This window comes from Anabrus simplex, chromosome 5 (assembly GCF_040414725.1).
Source record: "Anabrus simplex isolate iqAnaSimp1 chromosome 5, ASM4041472v1, whole genome shotgun sequence".
NCBI lineage: Eukaryota > Metazoa > Arthropoda > Insecta > Orthoptera > Tettigoniidae > Anabrus > Anabrus simplex.
In genome coordinates, this window is record NC_090269.1 from 109,383,979 (window position 1) to 109,406,605 (window position 22,627).

Consider the following 22,627-nt stretch of genomic DNA (forward strand, 5'->3'; position numbering starts at 1 on the left):
AATCCCTGACCTGGCCGGGAATCAAACTCGGGGCCTCCGGGTAAGAGGCAACCATGCTACCCCTACACCATGGGGCTGGCAATTAAAGTAAAGGTTTCTTTAAATGAAGAATAATGTACAACTGTTCAGATCTACACTTTCAAACAAGGTTGTAGTGAAGAAGGAGAGATTAATTTCCTACAGCAGCTGAAACACACAGATGAAAGAAAATGATAAATTGACAAGATACAGCTGGGATGGCAAATCAAAATCTCTGACAGATTATGTTATTATGGATGTAGGTAGTGGAGCTAAAGTGAGAGATATCAAAGTCTTTCCAAGAGAATGTCTTGAAAGTGATCACCGACATCTTGTGGCTGATCTCACAGGATTTAAAGTAATGCAAATGATGAGGAGAAGAAAACTTAAAATTAAAGACTGGAAACTGAAGGAATGGGATAACAAGCAACACTTTCAAGAGAAGATCAACAATAAACTACCAGTTTCTGAACAACAAAAAAAATGGTGGTAAAGAATGGAACAACCTGAAGAATGCTTTCATAATCATCACTGTGGAGCTATGTAATAAAACACACACTAGAGTTAATGTAGAGAAAACTTCGTTGTTGGACAACTGAGTAAAAGAGGCAATACAGAAGAGAAATGCAGCCAGGGAAGACAGGGATAGAGCAAAACTCACAAGTAACTCAGTAACTGAAAACATAATGAAGAAACTTGAACAAGAGTACAAAGACAGAAAGCTAAAGGTCAAAAGAATTATTTGTTTAAAAAAGGAAAGATGCTGGGATGAATTTACACAGAAAGTTCAGGAAGACTCTAAAGGTAATATGAAAATGTAGGAGATATGACGAGGAAGATCTTAGAGCTATACAGACTGCTGATAGAATGGTATCCAAAGATGTGCAAGACATCAGGAATGTCATCAAAGTATATATATACCGTATTTTATTTTTTTGCTAGTGGTTTAACATTGCACTGACACATTGCAGGTTTTTGGAGACGCAACGATGGGAAAGGGCTAGGATTGAGAAGGAAGTGGCCATGGCCTTAATTAGGGTACAGCCCCAGCATTTGTCTGGTATGAAAATGGGAAACCACATCAAACCATCTTCAGGGCTGCCGATGGTGAGATTCGAACCCACCATCTTCTGAATGCAAGCTCACAGCTACACAATCCTAATCACATGGCCAACTCACTCCGTCACGTAAAAGTATATTCTGATACCGCTAATCTTTTAAATGGATCTACAAACTCAGGATCTGGTGGACGGTTAGGAATAAATAGAGGTGATGTACTGATTACCTCAGATTGAGTGGTAAATCAGCTGGGATGGATGAAGTAACAGTTGATAGTGATCAAAGCAGCAGGACCACCTGGCAATAGATGTACCCAATTCTGAGTGTAGTGTGGGGCATGAGAATCAAGTGCCTGAAGATTGGTCCAAGGAAAACATTATCCCAGTATTTAAGAAAGGAAGCCATCAAAAGTATGAGAACTACAGAATTACACTTCTGTCCCATGATTTAAAGATTATAGAATAGATAATCGAAACTAGAATCCAAACCTTATTAGAACCAATTTTAGAGGAAGAACAACATGGGTTTAGACCTCACAGGAGCACTGTAGCCTTGCGGATACTCGTGGAGAAGTAATGGGAAAGACCTATGTGTAGTTTTCTTGGATTTGGAAAAGACTTTTGACAGCATTCCAAGAGATGTAATCCAGGGAAACCTTCAAAACCTGCCGTACCAGAATACCTTATTGGCATCAAAATGTTAAATAATACGTCCTACAATTGCATCAGAATTGATTATACCTATTCAGAATGGTTTGACACAACTTGGAGAGTACAACAGGGGAATGCTCTTACAACTTTGCTATTTGTGGCAGTCATGGACACCCTAATGAAGAACTTGGAGAAAGAAAAAATTGAGAGTTCAATGCTTGGTGTTCGCTGATGATGTTGCTATTTGTGAGGATACAGAAGAGGAGGTACAAGATCAGCTCAACAAAGGGGGTAACCATGTTCAATGACTTTAAGATGAAAGTCAGCAAAACAAAAACCATTGCCATGAAAATACAACTTGATGGACAATATATTACAACAGTACAAGAATTCATGTATCATAGAAGGGTTGTCTCAAACAAGAGTGGAGCAGGGTAAGAAGTACTTAACAGAGTGGCCAATGGGTTTAAATTCTATAACCTCATACATCCCCTGATCTGGAACAAGAAAGTATCCCTACACACCAAGATGTCCTTATAAATCATATCTTATTTCCATACTCACGTATGGCCTAGAAACCTGAATGTTGCAGACCAGATACCTTAGTAAACTGCAGACCTACAAAATGAAACTTCTTGGGAATGTCATGCAGAAAAAACAGCACGATCATATGAGAAATTGGGAAGTCAGATCATCTTTAGGAGTGGAGCACCCTCTGGAAGAAAGACTAAGGTCTGCAAGACATGTAAAGAGAAAGCCAGGCACTCTAACACCACATGCATATGTTGAACAGACTGTCAGCGGAAGGAAACCTGTTGGACGACCAAGGAAACTATGGCTGGAGGGAACTAGGGAGTGATCAGAGAGAGACAGGCCTACACAGACAGACAACGCTGGTGAGACCTTACTCAACCCCACCCTATCCAGCAAGCTGAAAGGGTTACATGATGACGACGACGACGACGACGATGATGATGATGATGATGATGATGATGAAATGTGGAAATTTTTCATTTTGAACTTTTAAAAGAACTATTTTAAAAAAAAAATATTGTATGAAGACTCAGCAGTTAGAACAGATGATAAATAAATAATGGCCAACAGGCTAGAAAGAGTGGCCTACATTTACTAAATTTACCTGAGCAAGTTGACTACACACTTTGGGTTATGAAGTAATAAGCTTAGATTTGGAAGATGGCAAGTTCAAATGTATCATCGGGAGTCCTGAAGATAGTCTGCTGTGGTTTCCCCATTTTAACTCCAAGAAAATGCTAAGGCTGAACCTACTTTAACTAAGGTCATGGCACTTCCTTTCTAGTCCTTTCCTATCCCATTACTGGCAAAAACCTTATCAGTAGGTTAAAGGGAAGTCTACATAATTTGCAGTAAAAACGTTGATTAATGAGTCCCACTGTATTGCAGCACCTTTCTTCCATATGCTGATATGTATAATTAATAATTTCATACTAATGTGGTTGTGATCTGAATGTATGTGAATGTATGTGGGATTTTTAAATTATTAATAGTTTGCTAGTGCTTTAACGTTGTACTAACATATTGAAGGTTTTCAGCAACACAAGGATGAGAAAGGGTGAGGAATGGGAAGGTAGCAGCTGTGGCCTTAAGATACAGCCCTTGCATTTGCCTAGTGTCGAAATGGGAAACCATGGAAAACTATTTTCAGGGCTGCCAATGATGAGATTCAAACCCACCATTTCCTGAATGCAAGCTCACAGCTATGCAACCATAACCGTGTTGCCAAGTCACTTGTTTCTTTAAAATGAGAAGCCACATTCCTGTGGTTTAGATTCCACATATAGCTGAAAGTCCCATGATTATGATCACAATATATCAACAGAAGACACCACAAATAAGATAAAATTGAATACAAAACTCAAGAGTACAAACCTCCGCTTTACCCTTACGTGAAACAAATCCACAATACGCACATTTTCAACCGAGGAAAGGGCATGAAGATCGGAGCGTCTGAAGAAGTACTGGGAGGACCGCAAAGCCTGAACAATCACTTCAAAGAGAACTGAACGATGCGATCATAAAACAAGAAGAAGAACAAGAAGAAGGAGGTGCATAAAATTATAGACTTGCTTGCTGATAGAGGATGAAATTCTAGTCTTGCAGTATGCTTATTGCAGGCAAATGGATAGAAGCCTTTCCCCAAGGCATTATACTTTTATACTTACTAATGGTTAGTGGATGGAAGCCATTGCCTGATATACTGTATTCCTCTTCCTGTTCATGGAGTTCAGCCAGACAACTTGCTGCCAAGTGGTGAAACACAGCATTCACATTTACATCCTCCTTGACAGATGTCCTTAGCAGTCTACAGCCAAGTGCACGGGCCAGCAGGTCAGCTTCTTCCCTGTGAACATAGAGGTACTCTAGTCTTCAAATAAGGATTAACACATATTTTTAGACATGGACAGACGTGAAGCTGACCATGAAAATTGCTACATACCTTAAATAGACACCTAATTCTAACACATGGTAATCACTAAGTGACTTGTAGGTAAGGTTGCCAGATGCACTCCTTTACCTGGTTGCCCCCCCCTCAGTTTGTTCTCCATACATTGCGCTTTTTAAATCACCCGCTTAATGTTCTGCTTTTACTTTTTCCTCAAAAAACATTTCTTTGTTTTAAAATCTTATGCCTTAGACCAATGTACCATTGTGGAAAAAGTGTGTAATTTTGATCAGAGTCATCACCAAGTGAAACAAACTTTCAGAATGATTGTTCCAAGCAAAGTTTGCAAGTCACATTAATGTTTTCATTTTTTTCAGGATAACTAATTCAAAATATGTATACAAATAGTGGAATGGAAATTCCTTAACCCCTTCCCCGTCACATGTTTGTTCTGGCTTCATTCTGGACCACCCTGTGGAGGGCGGTAGAATAAAATGCACGGTATCCTCTGTCTGTCGTAAGAGGTGATTAAAAGGGAGACCAGGGGCTCTCAACTTCGGAGCGTGGGTTGGTGACTACGGCTCCGCTAGGCGAGTCTGACATTACTTCCGCTTACTTGTATCAGGCTCCTTGCGTTAATCTCTGCTATCCGACCTCCCTTCGTCAACTCTTGTTTTTTTCCAACCCAGATGGCATTAGGTATCGAGGGTATTGTCTTTCTTTGGCTGATACCTTCATATTTCGAGTGTCTGACCTCTTCCATTTTCGTTTTGATTAGCATTAATAGAGGATGATTGCCCAGTCATACTTCCTCTTAAAACGACAATCGCCACCACCTCAACTGCAGAGTACACAGTTATCTAAATCTCAATGTATCCTGGAATTATACCCTCAGCGTGATGTCTTGTGAGTGCTGGGGCTCCAAATTTGCCAAGCTCTTGATGCAATGTATATTGATTACTAAAATTTAGCAATTACAATATGGTACTATTTTCAGAAGTAAATTACTAGTAAAATTAAAATTTTATGAAGAGTAACAATTACTAACAAAGTAATAGTTACAAGTCATTCAATTACTTCAAAACTCTGGACACATTAGTATACAGGTGATAGAAGCCTGGATATGAAGCAAAGAAAGTGGACAGTGATTTCCAATATATTCTCAAAACTCTACTTCAAGTTAACAACAATGAATGTGAAATGGAAGGTTGTGGAAAGTGTCCATACTTCATTTTGAATCCTTACTACCATCAATAAGATGAGAGTAAATTTAAATTTAATTAAATATATTTAGAATGTAATACTGTATATTAAATTTTTATGAAGGTATTAAATGGTGTAAAAATTGCAAAATTTAGAACTTGTCACTTGCTGTGTTGCTTCTTAAAAGTGCACGAGTGGCACATCTATGTCCTTGATATAAGAAAGCATGGACTGATCTTGGACCCTACAGTATGCTTTGAGTCGCTCGTTGGTCAGCCTCAAAGTGGATGCTGAGAAGAAGTCAATTTACCAGCCAGAGTTTTCAGTTATAAAATGTGTATTGACAAGTTGGGCCAAAAACATACAATTTTAAATAGTTTTTAACAGCTTTAGACAAGTAATAAATCTCATTGTAGACCATATTGGATATGAGATTATGAACTTTAAAATAACGATAACTATTATTCTTATTTTAAAGTTTACAAGCTTTAGACAAGTCAGTAGAGATCAAATGAAATATCTATTATGGTTAAGTTTATCAACCATTTGAGTCAATCAGCCTGGCTTTCAGGTTTCCTATGGGAATCAAAATCTATATAAAATGCTACATACATGATCTTGAAGTATAGTTAGTGAACCTCACATTGCGGTAATAGCAATGTTCAGAATTTGTTAAGTCATGTCTGGTTGAGTTCAGGAGAATCTCACAGTTGTTCAAGACATTTTGAGAGATTGGACTTCACTGATTAAGGGAATGTACTATGGACTTCACTGAAACACGTATGAATAAATAATTATCAGTTATAAAAAGTGTACTGACAAGGTCGACCAAACACATACTCTTTTAAATTGTTTTTAATAGCTTCAGACGGTTAAGGCGCTCGCCTTCTGCCCCCAAATTGGCAGGTTCAATCCTGGCTCAGTCCGGTGGTATCTGAATGTGCTCAAATATGTCAGCCTTGTGTTGGTAGATTTACTTGCACATAAAAGAATTCCAGCACCTCAGCATCTCCAAAAACTGAAAAAGTAGTTAGTGAGACATAAAGCCATTATTATTATTATTATTATTATTATTATTATTATTATTATTATTATTATTATTATTATTATTATTATTATTATTGAACCGGGAATATTTGTCCTAAATGAGTAACTTCATAATTCCAATATAAATGGTCCGTTACTGGACATGATAAATTGATATCATGTGTATAGCATTTGACAAACTTTACATCATACTGTATTTTCTCATCTATTTCAGAACCTTCTGTTCTGAGATATTTTATTATTTTCACCAATGACTTTCAAAAGATGTGTCATCTTTTGTAAGTGATGTACTTTCTCCTTGTGGCAGCCTCCTCATGGGGAAGTTGTATTAGTAATACAATTTTTTTAAATATCATTAATAACAAAAGAGTGATGTAACTGCATCTTTTGTAAGTGATGTACTTTCTCCTTGTGGCAGCCTCCTCATGGGGAAGTTGTATTAGTAAAACAATTTTTTTAAATATCATTAATAACAAAAGAGTGATGCAACTGACTATTACCACACTACCATACTAGCTTGTATAATTTTTTAATGCAATAGCCATAGCCCATGTCAGTCAAGATGCTGGACATTTCATATAAAGCTTTTTTTGTTTTGTTTTACGTCGCACCGACACAGGTAGGTCTTATGGCGACGATGGGACAAGAAAGGCCTGGGAATGGGAAGGAAGCGGCCGTGGCCTTAATTAAGGTACAGCCCCAGCATTTTCCTGGTGTGTAAGTGGGAAACAATGTAAAACCATCTTCAGGGCTGCCGACAGTGGGGTTTGAACCCACTATCTACCAGAAGCGAGCTCACAGCTGTGCGCTCCTAACTGCACGGCCATCTCACCCGGTCATATACAGCCTACTTGAATGGATAGGCACATGCAAGAATTTTAATTGAAATATGAGAATCTCATTAACAATGAAAGGTAATAAAGTCACAATAGATTTTATGGTTAAAAAAAAACAGTTACTACTAAAACTATACCTAGCAAAGATGTTAGTATTCTTATAAAATTACTTTCTTTTTGCTTCAGGAAATCTCCCCCGAGACATCACAACGCTAAAAAAGTTGAAGGTGATAAAATTCATAATAAAATATTGTAATCTGAGGCTACTTACGGATCTACTACGCTTTGATCCAGCAGGTCAATTTTGTTTTGCACTAGGACTGTAGGAATTTCCCCACATTCATCTTCTACCTGCAACAACATAAAGATAGAGAATTAATCTACAATTTTGGTACCAGTACAGTTCATTACAATGCAAGCCTAATACTTTTTGCAGGAACTTAGTTCTTTTCCATTTGATTTCCTTTTACATTCAGACAAATCCACAGAATATAGTCCAATTGTGCTGTGAGACATAGTTAACATACCAATCTTAACTTCTGATGAAGTAGGTTTAAGCTGATTAGATCAAAATGTTTTAAGTGAACAGTAAAGTCAGAGCACTGTGAGAGAAACAGATACATTTGAATCTATACAAAAATATTCTTGGCCTAATTAAATTTTCCTTCAATGGACACAAATATGATCTCCATGATTTTAGTCCAGTTTTCTGTTCTACTGTACTGGAATAGTCGAGTGATGTACACTGTCATGGTGACCCACGTTGTAAGAAATCTTTTGAAGTTCTCAGTATTTTGTCTTTACTTAGCGATTCAATGAGAACATTCAATTTCAAAAGAGGAAAGTGCTGTTAAGGACAGAACTCACCATATTTTTTCCTGACCTTGGTGCTGTATACCAGAATTGAGGAGCTAGATGCAATAACAGCGTAAGTCTACTTACGCTGTTATTGCATGAATACCGTTTTTGAATTTCCTGGTCCCTTCACTACAACCCAGTCCAGGTCTTAGTTCGCTGGGTGCCACTAGAGGTCAGGAGCTCACTAAAACCGGTACCATGCGCTACACTGTTATTGCATGAGGCATGCTTCACGAGCGGCACGTTCAGTTGCCGCCAGTTCTTTGGCTGGAGAAGATGTCAGCGAGTGGAAGAGAAGGTTTTGTGGCTGGTGCAGACAAAAGGGTTGATGTTCTTTCACTAATGAAATACTTAAAACCTGAAAATGTTGAGTGATATGTGAAAGTCGTGTCTGTGTGTAATGATTCCCTAGAGCAGGGATGGCGAACCTATGCCACGCGTGTCACCTAGTGACACGCGAACACGATTTCGGTGGCACACCACACGCATATTAACGTTTGTATGCACGTCTTGTTCTATAGACTATACATACCTCATGCATCATATATTCATAATGTTTCAGGTTTAAAAAAAATAAGTACCGAAAATCTAATTTCAAGTTCCATTCAGACGTGCACTATGGCATCACTGATAAGAGATAAATGTCAGATGCATTCGCTCACCCACATCAGTCAATTGCTGAAGTTTGGCTTGTGTTAGCATAAGTGTTTATCGTTTTGAATTCCGTAAGAAAAATAGTTGCTAGGAGATTATCCCTATTTTGAGATTAGGAAAAACTATCGCACTTTATTTCAAAGCCTGATATTGCACACTTGAGTGATATCAAGGTCAATTTTTTTGAGTGGCAGTTTAGAAATGGAGCTGACTGAATTTCAAGATACCAGTCATGGGTGAACAAATTCTTACAGCTTAGTAAAGCATTGGTGAAAATCGAGTGTGCTTTTGATGGTGAATACTCTCTCCAGAAACCGAAGAACTTAATACTTGAACAGTGGAACAGCCTCGGCCATGAAGAATCTTGCTACAGCGCTACTTTCCCATACACCTGCGAGCTACCATTTTCTACAATGAACGTTGTGAACAGTTAGAAACCATCTTGGTTCAGACCTAAGTGCTTCTTGCTTGTTACTGAAGACAAGAAGTTATGAACCTAACATAAATGTCATCGCTACTAAGATTCAGCAACAAGTTTCACACTAAAGTTGAGAATGATATTTCACTGAATGTCCTTTGGCAATACTAGTCATCTTGATAATACTTAATGACGAAGTGTGTTACAATGGACACTTAATATACTTTTTTTCAAAATAATGTTAGGTATTCTTAAATTGTACACATTTAAACATGTATATTTGTGGTATTGGCAAAATACGACCACGGAACATGCAATCAAATGAAATATTTTACAATATATATGTAATAACATATTATGGAACATAACTTGGAATTAGGGATGGAAGTCGGGGGAAGGGGTGGTCGCGGGTTGTAACCATTCGAAAGGAAAATAATAAGTGGCACAGTAGACAGTTGAGAATAATAAATCAGACTTAAAATGGCACACCAGTTGGAAAAGGTTTGCCATCCCTGCCCTAGAGTCTGCTAATGCAGCATGTGAAGATGAATCATCCTGATTTTGCTCAATGATGCGGTATTTGAGTATTTCAAACAAGTAAGACACACAATGTCTAAATCCCAATTATATACTTATGATCTGTTTTTTGTTTCTTTCCTTTTAGGTTTAGAGAATCACTTTGTAAATGAAAATAGGAATAAAAGTTGTTCAGAAAGGAATGTTTCTAATTTTATAACATTTCAAATATTTGTTGGGGAGGGGGTGGGCAATTACCGTAGCCTAATACCATAGTTGGGGAGAGCACTAACAAACCTCTCTCGGCCTTTTACGCAATAACGAACTAAAAAGGTGAATATTAAATAAAGAATAAGCTTAATTTTTTACCTGTCTTAGTTGACAAATTTTTGCTTTTTTTTAGGATTTTGTACTTAATTTTAATAAGTTTAGACATTTTGTAGAACTGAGGTGGGATAAACTGCCACTTTTGTTCCTCTATAGTGGACAATCATGCTTTCCTAACTCCCTGATCAATATGAGTGTGGCAAAATATAATATTCCTACTCTTCATGCAATAACAGCGTATAAAAGGAAAGTTTAAATAACTCTGTCCTTCTTATTACCTAACAGATCAATAAAATTCTTTGGGAAATACATTTCCGGGCTCTTTTAAATGTGTCTAAATGAAATTCAGGTTGATTCCTAACATTACTTTTAACTCAGAACATTTATAAACTTCAAGCTTCTGTTTCTCAAAATAACGTAAATCTACTTACGCTGTTATTGCATCCAACTCCTCAATTACTAGTTCAGAGAGAGAAATTAATGTTCTGTCATCCTGATAAAAAATGAAGTTCCCATTAGGAAACTTTAATTCATTGCTTCTGATTGAGAACATTAAATCAAAAAATTCAGGTTACAACCAGCCAGTGCTTTGGAGAGGTGCAGTGGGGCCTACTGCCACACTGGGACGACATACTCAATATTTTTACAATTCAGTAAGCTGATGTTTTATTTCTTGTTTGATATAGATGTTGATTCCCATAGGGAACCTGAAATATTTGTTCAGAATGAGTAAATTTATAATACCAATATGGTTGGTCAGTTATTGGACACCTAGGTGTGCTATTTACCAGCTGATGAGCCCAACTTGGCACACTGAGGCAAAACGCCGGCAACCAGGAGTGAGTTAGGTAGAAAATGTATAGTGTCCAATAACGGACCAACTATATTGGTATTTCTTATTTGTCGATGACCCAGGTATCATGAAATTATAGACCAGTATTGCCAACCCATAAATCTTCTCTCTGCTCAATTTTAGTTGAAAATCCCCTAAATTCCGCTAAATTTCGAACTGAAGCAAAATAAGATATACCAGCTCTTTTGATAAAAGGGGTTAACTCAACACTCACCAGTTTCAAAACAGGAGTTCATCATCTTCTCCTCCCTGTACTATATGCTCTGCAGCACATGTGCAGGGTTGAGGTCCTGTGGTTTCATATGAAGCCACATGGTACTATTCATTTTCAAATACGGTAATATGCTGGCAGTTCACAGCAGCAAAGCACATTATCAAACACGACACTAGCTGGCTTATCAAAAGTAGAGTAACGATTATAACAATTTCTGACTGAGGCTGTGGGCCAGAGCTGGTCTAGAAAACGAGTGGTAGTATGCAGCATAAGTGCAATATAACGGGAATAAGTAGACTGTTATGCCGTACTAAGTTCTGTATATTTGTTTGCTCCTGGTGATGAAAGGTGATATTGTTACCACTGAAAATCAATAAAAGAAGTTTGAAAATCCGTCAAAAAATCCGCTGTCCGCTAAGTAGAAAAATGTATCCGCTGTTCCATCTAAAAATCCGACAAATTTGGCGGAAAATCCGCTGAGTTGGCAACACTGTTATAGACTAAGTAGGCCTATATAAAAAAAAGTACGCGAACCTTTTCTTGATCCCTGAACTCCATAGTGCTGAATGGGAACTTGGGCTCAAGAAAAGGTTCGCGTACTGTAAGTGTAATCGAGCTCAAGAAGGCGCTATCAGAACAGAACCGACACATTGTTGATTAAATTGTAGTTGTTGTTGTTGTTGCTGCTGCTGTTGTAGCTTTTTATTAGGAGTTTGCGACATCAAGGTCTAAAGATTCGTGTCCTACGTGCGTGTGGCTATCTGAATGATGACCTTGATCCTGGCTGAGGTCGGTGGTATTAGGCTTTCACGCCCGGCGTTATAACATATAGGCCTATCGGTATTTCTCGGGCTTATAAACCGTGGTTCACGAGCATTTGGTAGTCCCGACTTTCCTCCGAAAAGTGCGCTCGGCATTCTCATAGGTCCCGCTGTCTTCGATTTTTTTTTTTTTTTTGCAAACTGCTTTACGTCGCACCGACACAGATAGATCTTAAGGCGACGATGGGATTGGAAAGGGCTAGCAGTGGGAAGAAGGCGTCCGTGGCCTTAAGGTACAGCCCCAGCATTTGCCTGGTGTGAAAATGGGAAACCACGGAAAACCATCTTCAAGGCTGCTGACAGTGGGGTTCGAAAAAACTATCTCCCGAATACCGGATACTGGCCGAACTTAAGCGACTGCAGCTATCTAGCCCCGTTCTTCGACTTCTACGGCCCATAAGCCCGAAAAATACAGATGTAGGAATTAGACAGTGTTTTTGAATGCGACAACTCCGTGAAAAGGTGTGTCCGCACCAAGATGTTTTCGTCAACTGCTTTTTTTTTTTTTTTTTTTTGCTAGTTGTTTTACGTCGCACTGACACAGATGACGACGATGGGACAGGAAAGGCCTAGGAATGGGAAGGAAGCGGCCGTGGCCTTAACTAAGGTACAGACCCAGAATTTGCCTGGTGTGAAAATGGGAAACCACGGGAAAAAATCTTCAGGACTGCCGACAGTGGGGTTCGAACTCTATCTCCCGGATGCAAGCTCACAGCTGAGCGCCCGGCCGCGCGACCAACTCGCCCGGTCATCAGTTGCTAGGAATCTGAAAGTTATACCAAATACAGTAGAGACAATACACGACACTGAGCGAGATATCGAGGAACAGCTATTGGAGCTCACTCTAGCGGATAGACCTGAACGGTACTGATTCTGTCATAAGAGCACGTGTATTTTTGTGTGAAGTTTTTGGTGTTATTTATGCGTTTTCAGTGAGTTGACATAATTAAATAGTAGCGTGTGTCATTCCTTGATATCTCCTCTCAACATGAGGGGAAAGGTATGTGCTGTGTTTGGCTGCAGTAATTACGAAGTAGAGAAAAATGCGCGCTCGTTCTTCAGGTTCCCTCGTGACAAGAACATGTAAGTAATATTGTGTTTGCATATATATTCTTCCAGTGACAGAGATTTTTATAGTACTTCATAATCTTCTGACCTGCTCGACCCATGTTTTAACGGGCTTAAAATATAATACGCATATTTTGTTGTATAGTGCAGCAGTTAACCTTCAATACCGATGTGTTGTTGTAGGTGTGATCTGTGGATTTTGAAATGTCACAGAAGCGATTTGGATAAAGTGTACAAGAAAGAAGGGACGTTACGCTTGTATAAGAATTATAAGATCTGTTCAGATCATTTCCAGGCCAGCGACTTTAAAAATCCTCGACTATACAGCCAAGGGTATGGTACATTTTTACTCTAATTGTACGTAAATATTCCTCAAAGCATCACTATCGACAACATTTTCAAACTTTTCTTTCTTTTATCCCTCTTCTCAGATTAAAGCCGGGATTTTATAGATTTTTTATAGATTTTATAGATTGTCCAGCTATTAAATGTTAATTTATTGCATCATATGTGTAAGGAATGTGCCGATATTTTTATTGACAAATGTCTTAATGTGATGATACATTGTTTTTAAATGAGGAAAAAAGACAAATCCAACCGTAAGATTTCAGGCAGGTATGCTAAAGCTAAAAAAGTAATGCATAAATGAAAGATCAAGCCATTTCACAGCAGTCCATTTCACACCTTGTTTATATGTCTAATTTCAGTCTTTGAATAATAACCTTTTAAATAATTCCTCATTCATTTATCCAGAATTGCTTTAGCAACTTCGAAGTTAATATCTCAATACCACTGTCTTTCTAGACGTAATTTATTTATCCATTTCCGTATATACATTTCCATTGATATCTGAATTTAGCGCGATTTGTTCAGGTCAAGTCACTAGGAGCGCCACCGTCGAATTGTCTCTCATTTTAGCAAGGCGAAATCCGTAAGTGTCGCGTATTGTCTCTACTGTATTTGGTTATACCTAGCCTGTCATTAATGGAGGCGAATTATCGTGTATCATTTCTTGCAATTTCAGCCCCAATTACTGTCTCAAAAACTATAAGTCATGTGGGGGCATTCTCAAGAAAATGTTGAAAGCCTGCTGCATCATGAATTAAAAGTCTGATATAAAGGTTCTCTTCAAACTTAATTCTAAACGCCTTTCCAATAATTTTCTTTGGCATATTTTGCGTCTTGTTTTTAACTGTGCTCACTAAAATAATGAAATATGCAGCTGTACCGGTAAGTATTTTCTTCTTCCTGGCCCTACGCATCGTAACCTCACAAACACAAGTTTTTTAACTATGTTGAGAAATGTTTTCATTAGCATTGTTTATTTTGCTTTGTTAACATTGTTTATTAACTTTGGTGTGGACGAGCCAAATCTGGATCCTAGTACTCCTACGGGGCTACATTTTTACAGCGAGTTAATTTGCTAAGCGGTTTGGGTCACGTAGTTGTGACCCTACATACGAGAAATGATGGGTTCAAACTATTGTCGAAAGCCCTGAATATGGTTTTCTGTTTTTTTCGCATTTTCACATCCGGCAAATGCTAGGACTGTATCTTATAATGCCATGGTCGCTTTACCCCCAGTCCTAGCCCTGTCCTATCCCACCGTCGCCATAAAATGTCTGTCGGTGCGACGTAAAAGGAAAAAAAATAGCAATATTAAAATTATCACATCCAGGTTTCTCTTAAAATCGAAGGCAATTGAAGGCCTGTTACACAGATAACATTAGTTTCACCTCCCACCAAGGTGCCTTAAATGTTGCCCCAATGAAGTTATTTTAGGTGCTAACTGGTGTTAATTACTAAAGTGTAAGTGTCTTTATTTCAAGTGTGTTTTGCTTCCTTTTTTGCTCTGTTCTAGGTCATTTCTGTTATTTTGTATGTCTTTTAACCTCTTGTTCCTTTTTATTTCTCTTTTCTGTAACAATTTTTATCATTGATGGCCAAATGTCCTATGGACAAAGGTAAAAATAAAAATGAAAATTTAAAATTTAAAAAAAATTTAGGTGCTGGTAAATCTACCGATACGTGACGTGGGTATCTGAGAACCTTCAAATGGTGGTGATTGTGGTATTATTTATTTATTTATTTAGCGTATGGCAACACATTGGAATATAGAACAATATATAAATGATATACTAAAAGAACTAGGGCGTTATTACTATTAGATATGAAACAGAGTGTACAATGACAATGTATGCACTTATATTATAGTGAGAGTCAATTTGTCTATCCCGTTAACAGTATCTGGAGTCAGCGACAGAAAGTCCTTCAGATCTCCCGAGAATGACGTAATACTACACTGCTGCACAATGTGTTGGATGGTCTGGGGAGTCGCTCCACAAACACAAGATGAATCAGAAATTTTGTTCCATTTGTAGAGGAAGTCATTACATACTCCATGGTTTGTACGAATCCTGTTAGCAGTGTTCCACGTACGTCGAGGCAGATCAAAACCAGCTGGTTTAATTTGGGTATTTAAAACAGTTAAAATGTCTGGTGGTGCATGTTGTATCCATTTTTCTTCCCACTGATCATTTATATTGAAGCCCGTATTGAAAAGTTCAACAACAGATTTTATTGCTGGATGTCTGGATTTTAACCTGCCAGATACTACACTTGGAATGTAGTCGTGAATTGGAAGGTCCGGGTGATCTGAAATTTTCTTATATTCATGTAACAAAGCATCCTGTCTTCTCAGTGCAGGTGGATGAATGTGACTTAAAGTTGGAAACCAAAATGTTGGTGTAGTTTTTAGACAACCTGTGATTGTACGCATTGTAGTATTGAGCTGGATGTCGAGTTTGCTGGTATGGTTGCTGTTTAGCCAAACTGGAGCACAATATTCTGTTGTACTATAGACTAGTCCCAGTGCACCGGGCGAGTTGGCCGTGCGCGTAGAGGCGCGCGGCTGTGAGCTTGCATCCGGGAGATAGTAGGTTCGAATCCCACTATCGGCAGCCCTGAAAATGGTTTTCCGTGGTTTCCCATTTTCACACCAGGCAAATGCTGGGGCTGTACCTTAATTAAGGCCACGGCCGCTTCCTTCCAACTCCTAGGCCTTTCCTATCCCATCGTCGCCATAAGATCTATCTGTGTCGGCGCGACGTAAAGCCCCTAGCAAGAAGTCCCAGTGCAGAGCAACGAAATGTTGCAGCTGTTGATCCCCATGTAGTACCACACAGCTTTTGAAGGATGTTGTTCCTGGAAAGAACTTTGGCTGTTGTATTATTCAGGTGTTGTCGATAAGTTAGGGATCTGTCAAGTGTGACACCCAAATACTTTGGAGTAGGATTATATTTAATTAGATTTTCATTAAAATAGATTTTCAGTTGTCGGTTTGCCTGTTTGTTATGAAGATGAGAACATGAAGATTCTGTTTTACTTGGGCTTAGTGTGAGTCGCCACTTGTGGTAATACTGCCATAGGACTGAAAGATCGTCGGTGATTGTGGTGATTATTGTTTTAAGAGGATATACAAATGTGCAACAGTTTTCTATTAACACTAATCAGAGGAAAAAAGGAAGAGGAGTAGTCCTTCGAAGAAAGAAGGTACCAGTAAAAGAGAGACAACGGCACGAAGGACGTGAAAATAAAAGACTGCCGGAACCTCGCAAAGCTAATACGGTCTTGGTTTGAAGAGAACAAGAGTTGATAAAGAAAAGTCGTCTAGAAAAGAAGAAAGTGAGGAGTCTAGCTCAAGAATGGTGAAGCAAAGCTACACTCAGCTAGGGGCTCTATTGTCACCAACTCCCGCTTCCAAGTTGAGAGCTCCTGGGGGATTACCTCTTTTAGTCGCCACTTACGACAGGCACTCACACACGAAACTAATTTATAGCAGTTCAGCAAAAAAAAAAAAAAAAAAAAAAAAAAGTGATTATGTCTTGAGAACCACTGTGGAGTATCCGGGAAGTAGGAGGGACCTCTCTCAACCACCCACACACATTAAGAGAGAAAGCCTTCATGAGAACGATCACGTCAAATGCAGTGACCTACGTACTGCATCTGAGCTATTCAGCAGCACTCGAGGACATTGATCCTGGTACGTGACATAAATTGGTGACAGTGCTGTTGGGAGATTATCCTAGGGTCACTGCTGATGGCGATCAATAAATTTACCCACTCTTCGTAGTATTATGTACGTATTTTGAATCTCCGAAAGATGCAACTTCACCGACATATCACTTAATATTTTAAAAATCCTCAAAACAAAACAATGATAGGATCAAAAAAGGGTTGTCTGGAAAACTTCAGTGGCGCCGCGATTAGTCGTTTGTTACCGATTCCAATATATTAGGTTCGATTCCGCCTGAGGTCGGTGGTATTTTAATAACAATGACGTATCGGTGTCGTTGGCTTCCGGAACGTCAAGGAAATTCCTTGAGACCATATTCCGAAATTCAGTCGTCTGTTAAGACGTATTATTATTATTATTATTATTATTATTATTATTATTATTATTATTATTATTATTGTTACCGTGTTTTGGTGGTAGGTAGAGGTGTAAGAAGGTGCGGGCGTGAATGGGTCTCAAACTACGGAATCAAAGTTAATGTAAAATTTAACAAGGTTATATTTTCTTTTCAATATTAAGTAATAACAAAGAACAGGTACTTAGTAGCCGAAATACAATTTGAAATGTACAATTACAGGGGTTACAGAGTTTGGGCTTCGAGCCCTGAGTTCACAATTCTTGAGCAACTAGCCCAACTTTCCTATATACAAATTTTAACAAAGGGGCAGAAGACCCCAATCAAACCCTGGAGCACTTGCTCCAAATTACACAGTAAAGCCTCCTCGAGGCACACAACACTCCGTTTCCAAAAGAGCCACTCGCTCTTTAATTTAAGCCTCTCCCAGGCCACACCAAACTCCACCTTCAAGTTGTCCTTAACGGACATAAACACAGGGGAAAAATACCCAATCTACTGAGGTCTATTAAATGAAAAGCAGGTTAATTAAATGACCTCTAAAACAATTTGAGAGGAGGCGAACTTGCACTCCTAATACACTTTGATTTTAAGACCTACTTTGGCTCTTAGGCCACTGATGCAAGGGCTAATCCCATACTACAGAGGTGACTTAGAAAAGAACAATTTGTTTTACGTTATCGAAGAATAGGTTGAGAAAAATAAGTTCACCTCAAAACAATATGAGTGGGAGCTCGAGAGGGTTAGCACTCTCTATCCCAGAATGTAGCTTTACAAGAGAACGGAAGAAAAGAGTAGTTACATTTTAGGAAAAGGTTACATGGTAGAACGCTTCGCACCCGCCCCGAGAGTTAAACTGCTGAGCAAGAAAAGAAAGAATTTATTAATCGGCCATTACCTTATTGCTGACCGCTGCCGAAGAAAGAGGCGCTTCCCGCCTCCTGCGATGTCCTTAATACACTGAAAGATGGAACAGAAGTGGCCCGGAGACCCTAAAATCAGCAGTTTATATCCTCTCGCGGAAGGTTCTAGGCGTCAGGGGAAAGAAAACACCCTCCCTCAACGTTTTTATTGGATAGGACCCCGCAACCGATACAAGTTGGGGGAAGATACACCAGACTGGTCAGAAATTAATAGAAGAATTTCGGGATTGGATACATTCATAACAAGGGGAAGAAAGGGGTAAATATTGCCAACTTAAACAATGACAGAAAGAAATTTAACAAAGAACAAACTCTTGAAATAAAAATTTCTTCAACAAAATAGTTCTTTGACTCCGCACTAGGTTGCACTATTGTTGATCTTCAGTAGTGTCCTCTAGAAGAGAAAGTTCACACTTCTTACTTCAAGTGAAACAAAACCACATCAAAAATGACACAGTTCAAAAACTCAAAAATTTCCACGTGGTGACATCTTCTGAGAAAGTAGAGAATTAATAGCGTAGATAAAGTTCAGACTTCCTCCAGCAGAGGAGTTTCAACTGGCGCACATTTTAAATTAGCGGAGTGGAGGTGTACCGCCCGGTACAATTATTATTATTATTATTATTATTATTATTATTATTATTATTATTATTATTATTATTATTATTATTATTTTAGTCGGCCACGTGGTGGTTTTCTTTCTTTGCTTTACGTCGCATCGACACAGATAGGTCTTATGGCGACGATGGGATAGGAAAGGCCTAGGAATTGGAAGGAAGCGGCCGTGGCCTTAATTAAGGTACAGCCCCGGCATTTGCCTGGTATGAAAATGGGAAACCACGGAAAACCATCTTCAGGGCTGCCGACAGTGGGTTTCGAACTCACTATCTCCCGATTACTGGATACTGGCCGCACCTAAGCGACTGCAGCTATCGAGCTCTGTGTAGGGGTAGCGTAACTGCCTCTTGCCCGGAGGCCCTGGGTTCGATTCCCGGCCAGGTCAGGGATTTTACCTGGTTCTGAGGGCTACGTGATTAGAACTGAGGAGCTATCTGACGGTGAGATAGCGGTCCAGGTCTAGAAAGCCAAGAATAACGGCCGAGTGGATTCGTCGTCCTGACTACACAACACCTCGCAATCTGCAGGCTTTCGGAATGAGCAGCGGTCGCTTAGTAGGCCAAGGCCCTTCAGGGCTGTAGTGCCATGGGGTTAGTTTATTATTTTTATTATTATTCAGTATTATTAATTCGATCATATCAAATAAGTGAAGTGTGCCTTAATGCAGTCCTGTGGGTCCTGTCATTTCCATCCCTCTGTGCTCATCCGTTTCTGACACCACCATAGAGTCACATGTAAGTTACAGAAAAAGGCTGTGTCCCTAACGTTAAATAATGATATTGTTTTTACGTCCCACTTACTACTTTTTTGACGGTTTTCAGAGACGCCGAGGTGTCGGAATTTTGTCCCGCAGGAGTTCTCTTACGTGCCAGTAAATCTACGCTGACGTATTTGAGGACCTTCAAATATCACCGGACTGAGCCAGGATCGAACCTACAGAGTTGGGGTCAGAAGGCCAGCGCCTCAACCGTCTGAGCCACTCAGCCCGGCCTTACCATTAGGTAATGCTTCGCAACTGGACGAAACCTTATAAGAATCTAATCAGAATAGGCCAATAACTTATCTGGATACTGTGGCATGATTTGAAAATGTAATACCCCAGTGAATAAGAGGCCTTCGTTCAGGTTCGATTCCCGGTCGAGTCGGAGATTTTAACTGCGTTTGGTTAATTTCCCTGACTCGTACACTGGGTGTTTGCATTTGTCCCAATACACTTCACTATACGCACACAACACATCACACTACCCACTCCCATAGAAACACGCAATAACCGTCACCATAAGACCTATCTGTGTCGGTGTGACGTACAGCCACTAGCAAATAAAATAAACACGCAATAGTGAATAGCCTACATTCCTCCACTTTGGGTTGGCGTCAGGAGTGGTATCAGTCGTAAATCAGGACCAAGTCAAATGTGTAACATCATTCGCATCCGCGATTTCACCAGGGTGTGGAAAAAGTGGCTGATTATTATTATTATTGTTACCGTGTTTTAGCGGTAGGTAGAGGTGAAAGAAGGTGCGGGCGTGAACGGGTCTCAAACTACGGAAGTAAAATTAATTTAAAATTTAACAAGGTTATATTTTCTTTTCAAAATAAGGAAATAACAAGCATGGCAGGTACAAAGTAGCAAGTCAAAAGGGTAGTTACAATATTTACAGGATTTGGGCTTCGCGCCCTGACTTCACAATGCTTGGGCAATCAGCTCAGTTTTACCCCAAACACAAGTTTCAACAGAGGGGCAGAAAACCCCTTTCATGCCTAGGAGCCCTTGCTCCAAATTACACTGAAAATCCTCCACGAGGCATACAACACTCAATTTTCGAAAAGAGCCACTCGCTCTCAACTTTAAGCCTCTCAAAGGCCACACCAAACTCCACCTTCGAGTTGTCCTCACTGGACATAGACACAGGGGTAAAATACCCAACCTACTGAGGTCTATTAAATGAAAAGAAGGTTGATTACATGACCTCCAAAATAACAATTTGAGAGGAGGCGAACTGCACTCCTAATACACTTTGTTTTTAAAACCTAATTTGGCTCTTAGGCCACTGATGCAAGGGCTAATCCCATACTACGGAGGTGACTTTAGAAAAGAAACAAATTTAAGGAAGAATAGGTTGAGAAAAAAAGTTCACCTCAAAACAATATGAGTGGGAGATCGAGAGGGTTAAGCACTCTCTATCCCGATATGCAGTTTAAAAGATGAAATAGATACAACTTTCTTTACATTTTAAGGAAGGTTACATAATGGAAAAGCTTCGGACCCGCCCCGAGAGTTAAACTGCTGAGCAAGCAAGAAAAGAAGGAATTAATCGGCCATTACCTGGTTGTTGACTGTCGCCGAAGAAAGAGGCGCTTCCCGCCCCCTGCTATGTACTTTACACACTGAAAGATGGAACAGAAGTGGCGCAGAGACCCAAAAATCAGCAGTTTATATACTCTCGCGGAAGGTTCTAGGCGTTAGGGGAATGAAAACACCCGCCCACAATCACTTTATTGGGTAGGATACAGCAACATATTCAAGTTGGGGGAAGATACCTCGGATTGGACAGAAATAAATTGTAGAAATTCGGGATTGGATACATACAAAACAAGGGGAAAGAAAGGGTTAATATTGCCAACTTAACTAATGACTGAAAGAAATTTAGCAAAGAACAAACTTTTGAAATTACATTTTCTTCAAAAAAAAAAAAAACAGTTCTTTCACTTCCCACCAGGGTGCACTATTGTTGATCTTCAGTAGTGTCCTCTAGAAGAGAAAGTTCACACTTCTTACTTCAAGCAAAACAAAAACACATCAAAAATGACACAGTTCTAAAACTCCAAAATTTCCAGGTAGAGACATCTTCTGAGAAAGTAGAAAATTAATACCGTCAATAAAGTTCAGGCTTCCTCCAGCAGAGGAGTTTCAATTGGCGCACATTTTAAATTAGCGGCGTGGAGGTGTACCGCCCGGTACAGACCTCCCCCCCCCCCCAAAGGTCCTCCAGGGGTGACATATGAAATTTGTTTGAAAACCAGGTCCAAGGTTTGATGTAGATATGGAGATTAATTGCCGAAAAATTTATAAGATTTTCTTAATGTGGTTTGATACAGTTTCAAAATTTTGTTGTTGCGGGTGAAGTAAAGTCTTTATGGTTGTAGAAGTGGAATTCAGAAGATAAACTTTTAATACTTGAAAGTGACGAAAAATTTTGCAATGTCCACCAAATATTGCTGTTGAATTCCCAAGTGTAGTCATTGCTTATAGTAATAGTTCATGTAGTTGATGTTGATTAAATTGGATGGCCAGACCGGCCGTTGCAGCTTGCGTCCAAAGGAGGCCGCTCGGACCCCTCAAGTACCCTGAGATACCGCTCGCCCGCACTATGAGGGGAGCAGTGGTGTTGAAACACGCCGCGCCCGCGGTGAAGATATACAGGCTGCGGGCAAGTAGCAGGTCGTGCGCCGCACATCAGCCTTGGCCGGGAGGAGAGCTCCGGCTCGCCGTGCACATGTCGTCCTCGCTGGGGCCGAGGGGGCCCGTCCTCGAACCCAGTCGCGGCACAGCGCCGCGCGGCTGCGGGGGCACTGAAACATTAAAGCTAGGCGGCAGAATATTGTTGGACCATCATCTTTTTTGAGGGCACAGGCTTGGTGGAGAGGTTGAGGGGCCAGCGGCGTGCAGATATCCATGGCATTTAATAGAA

General features: G+C 39.6%; 1 protein-coding gene across 1 annotated transcript in view; it reads right to left on the reverse strand.

The window, feature by feature from the left end:
- Nucleotides 1–22,627, reverse strand: part of Rab23 (RAS oncogene family member Rab23) — a 679,572-nt gene that overhangs the window by 17,703 nt on the left and 639,242 nt on the right. Inside the window, exons 5-6 of the mRNA XM_067147072.2 lie at nucleotides 7,507–7,586; nucleotides 3,929–4,107 (exon numbers count right to left, since the gene is read on the reverse strand). Coding sequence (XP_067003173.1) covers nucleotides 3,929–4,107; nucleotides 7,507–7,586 — 259 coding nt within the window. The remainder of the gene's footprint in view (nucleotides 1–3,928; nucleotides 4,108–7,506; nucleotides 7,587–22,627) is intronic.